At 36.0% G+C, this 8,101-nt stretch overlaps 1 protein-coding gene across 1 annotated transcript; it reads left to right on the plus strand.

The window, feature by feature from the left end:
- The first annotated feature begins 3,774 nt into the window (after positions 1-3,774).
- On the plus strand, positions 3,775-7,698 carry LOC117407119 (transcription factor Sox-1a). The gene is made up of 2 exons (XM_034011773.3): positions 3,775-4,871; positions 7,017-7,698. The coding sequence occupies exons 1-2, from the start codon at positions 4,029-4,031 to the stop codon at positions 7,047-7,049; spliced, it is 876 nt and encodes a 291-aa protein (XP_033867664.1). The 5' UTR covers positions 3,775-4,028; the 3' UTR covers positions 7,050-7,698.
- The last annotated feature ends 403 nt before the right edge of the window (positions 7,699-8,101 follow it).

The raw sequence follows: 8,101 nt of genomic DNA on the forward strand, positions 1-8,101 counted from the left end.
TTTTTCAATGAAAATTAATGGGTACGTATGGCTTGAATATTGACGGCTATGCAGTCGCTGGGCTGTTAACCCAATTACAGAATTCATCAAGACCTGTATTGAATTATCTCTTTCCATATGGTATCAGCATTAGCCTAATTAAAAGCTATAAAGTCTGATACAATGATTAAATCGTTAGCTCTGCTCTGGGGAAGCAATATTTTGTTTTCCCTTCAATTAGTAGTTGATTGAGGTTTTCAGAGCAGGTCAGCTGTGAAATCTGAATTATATGTGTAAGTATTGCTCACAGGATGAGCTCTCATTCTGAAGCTCTATAGCGTTTTCAATGTTTTGAACACCCCATTAATGCGTATCATTATTATTATTATTATTATTATTAATTAAATATATTAGCTTAAGTATGTTATTGAATTTGCATGGCAAATATATAATGAAATGCTTTCAATAGGCGAACTAAATATGAAACACACACAGAGGGAAATAAAACAAAAAAGAAAAACCTGGGCGTTATATACAAATAAATCATGCAGTAAAGCAGGCCTACATATTTTAGTCACTTTTTATTTAGTTAGGAGATGCTTATTCACTTTTGTTTTTAGCATGTTGATGTATCAGAATATCATACACTTTTTTGTTAAGGATGTAAGCACAATCTGCAAGGCAGAGTGAATTGAGTGAATATAAAACATCTGTAATGATATGCTTTTATATGGAAAGGGTATATATTTCATAGTAGGTCTGAGCGTAATGAACGGGTTTACAAAAGACTGTCTCGGGTTATGAGAGCTGTCTTTCAGCACCAAGCCCAACGTGCAATATTTACTACCAGCAGACGGCGGTCGAACTCTGCTGTGAGCCAGAAAGCCACTCCAAGCTTTTTTTTCTTACCTCACTATCAATATTCTTTCCCTTCTTTATTAACCAGTTTCTCGGTGATAAACCGCGTAGGCAATCATGAGTATTTTTTAGAAGTAGTGTGCACCGTAAAACTATTAAGAATTAAACATGAAACGTATGCAACATATTACAAAACACATTCTTGTATTCATGCTTTTGCACCGTAATGTTTATTTTGGTAACCCTTTTGTGTGGGTGCATCCGAACAATATCCTAAAACAATTAAAATAAATAATAAGAGGAGTTCAAAATATCTTCCGAATATTGTATGTAGTTCTTAAACATCTGGATTTACAATAGGCTTAATTAATTAGATGCCTCAGCAGAATTGATACGCACCTCGATAAGAACTTATTCCAATATCCTGAAATATCCCATTCAGTAGACACTTCCTTCGCATTTTCAAGCCATAACTCGACATGACTTATTTTTATTTGTATTTACTAAAATAAACGTGTTGATTATTACTTAATTATTTTTAATACGCAGTGTATTATGACAGTGGAAACCACTGTGCCCTTGTATACACTACATTTCCTTTCTATCTTGCGTTGCCATTTGTGTTTCACTTTTTTTCTGTGTTGTTATGTTCCCTTCTGCTGAAAAAAAGCATTCAAAAAGGACCATTTGCTCACGTGTGTTGAACAGCTCTATATTTACAAACTAAAATTTGCTTGCTTTGAAAAATTAAAATAAAACAATAAACAGCGCTTTTAATTTGTATGTGCATCATTTTGTGGCATGTACTGTTTGGAGCGCTTCAGTTAAAACAGTCTATATTTATTTAGTTATTTATTTTTAGTATTGCACCTGCGGCATCACATCAGAAGTCGAGTTTATAACAATTTTATTTTGTAATTCAGGGATGCTATTTTTTCCGGGTTCTATAAACCACGATATGATTCTATAGATTGCATGTATGCATGCACACGTGCTCATATGTTTAAAACAAATATTCTAAAGGACCGAACAAAATAACAAAGTCCCGTTTACTCAGAGCAAATTGTCAACTTCGTTTATGGATGAATAGGGATAAGTATTAGGTATGTCATCTCTGATTGAAATTTGACAGGACAAACATTAAGATGAGCACATGGAACTCTACTTTAATAAATGTGTTGACACAAAAACGTAAACCTTCCTATTTAACCCAACTAAGCAGTTTAACTGTTTTTTTTTATTTATTTTTTTTATTGAATTTATGTATCTTGTTAAGTGTGGTTCATTTGCAACGTGCAATTTTTTTGTTTTGTGAATGGACATACTCTTTTGTGGATGGCGCGGGTACGATATTGTATTATAATTAAAATAATAATTTAAAAAAAAACACGAATGGACAAAAATAATATTTTGATTATATTCCCTTTTTTGACTACATTTTTTATGTTTACCTTTACATGTAGGCCCAGTCTATTTCTGTTTACAAATTAAGCATGTTTATTTCTACACCCTGTATTGAAAACTCTTTGTAGAAGTAGGCTAGCTGATTTGCCTTTGGTTAAAGCTGCAATGAAAGTGCTCAATGCGCAATGATAATTTCAGCATTCCCATCCAAAGTCTATCTTTGTCTTTGGTACTGCTGGACGAGGTGGCTTCTTTTTTGGCACGTGCTGTAGGCGTCAGTCACTTGTTCCTTAGCAACCCTTGAACACAAGACACACCTGTGGCTCGATCTCAAAACTGAAAGAGCGTCTCCGAAAACACAAATGGGCTGAGAAGAAGGTGTTTGGTTTTCACCTATTAATGCGTTACGCCCTTTATTATCCCTTTGTGTATCATTATAAATTGGGATTCCAGCTAATTATTTTACTGGTGGAATGTGACAAGTGCCCCTTGTTATTGAATTACTTGCGGTTTACTGTAGGCCTCTGTTTTATAATAAATAATACATGCAATTACATTAAATTTATATCACAAACAGAAGTTATAGGCACCTCTACATCTGCGTTTAATGCTTCTCCTTGTTTCTTTTGGAACATACAACGGACCCGACGGCTGAAGAACTTGACTATATGTGGAGTGTAAGTGCATATTTATAATATTTACTAAACTATTTACCATGATGTGCAAAGCCAACAAACGTATGCACAAGGCTGATGTGAAAAATTGCATGCACTTAAACTACACCTCGACAAATTATGTGGCTTAAAGTGCACGTGTTGACACTTAAAAATACACTTGAACAAAGGGTGTACCCATTATGGTTAATGCCCCCCCCCCCCCCCCCCCCAAAAAAAACAAACAAACAAACAAACAAAACATTAGCATAATGTTGTTGATTCAGTTTTATATAAAGTAGGGACACAAATGGGAATAACTGTCCATACTGTACCAAGCTGGGTTGAACAAACTAGCAACGGCAATGTAAAGTTATATAAAGTGAGTGCAGAAGCATCGCTGTGTGCCGTGTAGATTGATGCACATTTCTCCGGCACACTGGGCAACGTTTGTTCATGGAGATTGTACGTATGTTTAGTTTGCTTTGCAAGCTCCGCTTATTAACTTGGCTATCACAGCGGCATAAAAGAAAAACCCTTAAGAAACCGCTATTTTTCTTCCCCACACTACATCGTAATTGTTGGGAGGAAAACCAAATGTGCTGCAACGATGAAAGCAAACAAAGAAGCGTGCAGAGGGCAAATAATGAATACAGAACATTTTTGGGGTGGTGGTGGTGGGTGAGGGGGGGATTGGCACAAATTTATCCTAAATGGTTTATTACTATTTACATTCCGTGAAGGCAGAGGTGGCCCCCTCTCACACACCCCGCCTACTAGTTTGTTTCTCACTTATTTAAGTCACCTGACCGCGCATCATGCAAATCACGACGTTTCTGTGCTGCGATTGGCCGCCTCGAGCTCATTTAATCCCTGTCAACCCACATCATATGGCTGCTGCTCTGTTAACTTCTCTGCTCTGCTGGAGAAAGTAGCTCAAAGACGCTTTTCATCACTCTGGATGTTTAAAGCAGGAGGAGGGGAAAAAAAGCCTGATAATAAAAAGTAAAACGAAGTTTCACTGCAATTCAGGATTATACTCCGCAATTAAGAGACTGTGGTCGAATAAGCGGACTGCTGACTGTTGAAATTGAATGTTTTTCTGTGTTGCTTGAAAAGTAAAAAGTTAGGTGAATGTATAGCATGATGATGGAAACAGACTTGCACTCCCCCGGACCCCAGACTAATACCAGCTCGGGGCAAACGGGTCCAAATAACGGGAGCAAAGTAAACCAAGAACGGGTAAAGAGGCCGATGAATGCGTTTATGGTGTGGTCCCGGGGCCAGAGGAGGAAGATGGCTCAGGAGAACCCCAAGATGCACAACTCCGAAATCAGCAAGAGACTGGGTGCAGAGTGGAAAGTGATGTCTGAAGCTGAGAAGAGACCTTTCATTGATGAGGCTAAGAGGTTACGAGCCATGCATATGAAGGAGCATCCGGATTACAAGTATAGACCCAGAAGGAAGACCAAAACGCTGCTGAAAAAGGACAAATATTCCTTGGCCGGTGGTCTGCTTGGTGCTGGGCCAGGTGGTCCCGGTTCCGTTGGAGTCGGACTCGGGATGGGTCATGCTGGAATCGGACAGAGGCTGGAAAGTCCCGGGGGTCACGGTGGCACTGCAACCAGCGGCTATGCGCACATGAACGGCTGGGCAAATGGTGCCTATTCGGGCCCAGTGGCAGCGGCTGCTGCGGCTGCTGCTATGATGCAGGAGGCTCAGTTAGCTTACAGCCAGCACCCGGGCACTGGGACACACCACCACCACGCTCACCACCATCATCCCCACAACCCGCAGCCGATGCACCGCTATGACATGACAGCCCTCCAGTACAGCCCCATTTCGAACTCTCAGAGTTACATGAGCGCCTCTCCGTCGGGGTATGGGGCCATCTCCTACACACAGCATCAGAACTCGAGTGTCGCATCGTCTGGGACCATCGGAACCCTCGGATCGCTGGTGAAGTCAGAGCCAAGCGTAAGCCCACCTGTTAGCACTCATTCTAGAGCTCCGTGTCCAGGGGACTTAAGGGACATGATAAGCATGTATTTACCAACGGGAGAAGCAGGTGATCCGTCAGTTCAAAACAGACTTCATGCACTGCCTCAGCACTATCAGAGCACCACTGCAGGGGTAAATGGAACAGTTCCATTAACACATATTTAAGAAAAACAAAACTGAAACAAACAAAAACACATAACCAAATATTTACCTCCTTTTTTAGACTGTCACTGAACGACCTTTTTGTACAGAATGTTTTTGATGTTCTTGTAAATTAAAGGTAAAGATTGTTTTGATTGCCTTTTAGAAACAAACAAAAAAATAGTAGCCTACTCAGACAGTATGCCTTTTAGAATGGTTTTGTTTCATTAAGTATTTTTTGCACAGTCCACTTAAGGGATAAGTGTTAACATAAAAGGCGATGCCAACTTTTTTTTGTACATCTGGTATTCCTGTAATACACAGTCAGCCGGTAACATGTTACCTCTAAAATGAAACCCTGTGCAAAATGGAAAAAAAAATAGCTATGTAAAATTAAAAGAAACATGAAAAGTGTTTTTAAAAGTTTTTTTTAAAGTTTTTTTTTTTCATTTGACATTATTCAGACGTTTGTAAAGATGTGAGTTTCTGTATCTGAATTTTTTCTTTTTTTTGTTGTAATATTTCCTGTAAATTGTGAAATAATTTTAATATTATAGAAGTTGACAAGAGACTCAACCTGTATAAATAGTTTACTAAATGCATTTTCTCAGAAAAAGAAATATTGACATTGCGTTGAATTTTGAGTTAAATAAATTTGACAGAAATGTAACCCTGGATCTGATAAACCCTTTTTTGTGTTTTATGTTTGTTCTTTGAAGAATAATTACAGAAAACCTTAAAGATAAGTGACAGTTATTTAGTAGTCCTTAAAACTGAAATCAAAACGACATAAATCCTGGCTTTTCTATTTAAGGTATAATTTCCTAATAAGAATAATAAAATCACAACCCAGAAGAAAGGCGGTTTGTACCAACAGGCACATTTCAGGAGCATGACCGATTATTTCTTTGCTTTTTAATTGTTTTATTTAAAGAATTGAATATATGTCTAAACGCGTAATTAAACCTAAGCCCTCATGTCAACGTCGAGAAACACGACCTTTACGGTTGCAAGTGAAAAACAAGCATCATCTTAAAAATGTAGTGACCCAAAACATGAAACCTATTAACGCAAATTTGTTGAAATACTGAATAAATAAATCACGACCAAATGTTGTTTAGAGGCATTATCTAAACAACATTATCGTATAATATTATTCAAACAGAAAGTACATATATTTGCTCTGTGTTTGTATGAATAATATTTAATTCTCTCAGCTGAAGTAAATTAACACATCGAAAAAAAATATATATGTTTAGGAACAGAAAAAAAAGTGAAGACTTAATGTAAAGGCCTTAAGACAATTCATAATAACTTATTTAAATGTGCAGCAAATATATACAGATTCGTAATAATAATAATAATAATAATAATAATAATAATAATAATAATAATAATAATAATAATAAACTAGTTCTCACAATATACAGTTGGCTACATAAATAATTGGTTTGATGACTTTAACTATGTTACCATTTTTTGAAATGCACCTTAAATGACCAAAACAAGATAAATTGATCGAATGCGTGTCTACGGTGAATTTTCATAGGGTCTCCCTTTCTATCATTAAACTTCTTGTAAAAACGTGTTTCTGAACAAAGATATCTAAAATTAAGATTGACAGATTAATTGTGATTCACACTTTAGCATTTTCTGATATTTTTTTAGTAGAACAAACACGATTCTCTTTAAAGGTAGTTAAATTCAACGCTTGTTGTAAACGTGAATTCCATACAATAACATTAAATAAAATGTGTTCATTGTTTGATATTGCAAACGGTTTTTTTAAAAAATGTGGATTAAATAAACATGTGTTGATTTGTTCATTCAAATACCATTATACTCGTTACACGACAATGTTTAAAGAATAAACTATTCTTACATAATAGGCAACAGTAATTTATAATAAAAATGCAAAAATCTAGAATGTATGTTGCTTTTTAATAATAATTTATGGTATTTCTGAATGTTTTATTTTAGTATCTAAAGAAAAAGACGCCCGAGTCATGGTAGTGCGCAGAGGGAAGGGGATACAAGATACGAACACCTGTTGAGTTAACGTTTTCGTCTATTTTTTTGAAGTAAGGAATTTCGACAACATTTGATTACGTTTATCCTTGAGATGGAATATGTTGTGAATAAAATAAAAATGCTTAGTGTTTTTCAAGACTGGACGGAAAGGGTATTAAACAGCACAGTATGCAATATGAAGAAGTGCGTCCTCAAGGCCGATAGCAACGTTTACATCAACATTTTGAATTGTTAATGTTGATGGCTCAGTTAACATTTATTGGAAAGTAATGCTAACTTAAAACTATATGTTGCTATTTGTTATTTACTCGTATGTAGTTTTTAATGAGATGTATACATTATGTTTGTAACGCATTTGTGGACCGAGTAATTTGGATTTATATGTACTAAAAACTGTCACCGGCATTGTATTTGTGTTTATATATTTTTTTTGAAGGTGAATATTCCAAAATATAAATGTATTCATTTCGATGACATAGTTTTTTTTAATGCATCTCTCTCTTTCTCGCTTTCTCTCTCTTTTTCTTTTGTTAAGTTGTTTAATAAATCCCAGGAGCGCTTGATTCCTGCAAGTAATTTGCAGGATTCCTTGGTTATTTACAGCATGACGAATTACAGCGAGAGAAAATACTTTAGCATTTAAAGGGGGGGGGGGGGGGGGAAACTCTTGATATACCGAAAACTTTAATAAACTGTATGAGTAAGACTTCTGTAAGAGATACAAATCACAAATCCTTAAATTGAACAATGGAGATTACTCCAATTTAGGATACAACTTTACAATGGATATCTGATTAAAAAACTAAACAAACAAAACAGTTTATTTAAAGAGACTTTAATATTCCATGTCCAGAGTTGCTCTAATTTAAATTTGAAGTGTGTCTCGTTGTGGTTTGCTGGAGTATGATTCTGTGTTTGAGTTGATTTCAAAGGAAATGTGTTGGTGGTGCTGCCGCATTTCTGTTAAAGCGACAAGGACATTGTTTTAAAGTAGCCATAAAGTTGAGAACTACGAAAAGATAAGCATTTTGGTA

The sequence above is a fragment of the Acipenser ruthenus genome, chromosome 8 (assembly GCF_902713425.1).
Source record: "Acipenser ruthenus chromosome 8, fAciRut3.2 maternal haplotype, whole genome shotgun sequence".
NCBI lineage: Eukaryota > Metazoa > Chordata > Actinopteri > Acipenseriformes > Acipenseridae > Acipenser > Acipenser ruthenus.

What these genes read in the sequence shown, in the direction of transcription:
- LOC117407119 (XM_034011773.3), top strand. Translation starts at nt 4,029, where the DNA reads ATGTATAGCATGATGATGGAAACAGACTTGCACTCCCCCGGACCCCAG. An exon ending in TGGTGAAGTCAGAGCCAAGC is followed by an intron (nt 4,872 to 7,016) that starts GTAAGCCCACCT and finishes GTTTTATTTTAG; the next exon opens with TATCTAAAGAAAAAGACGCC.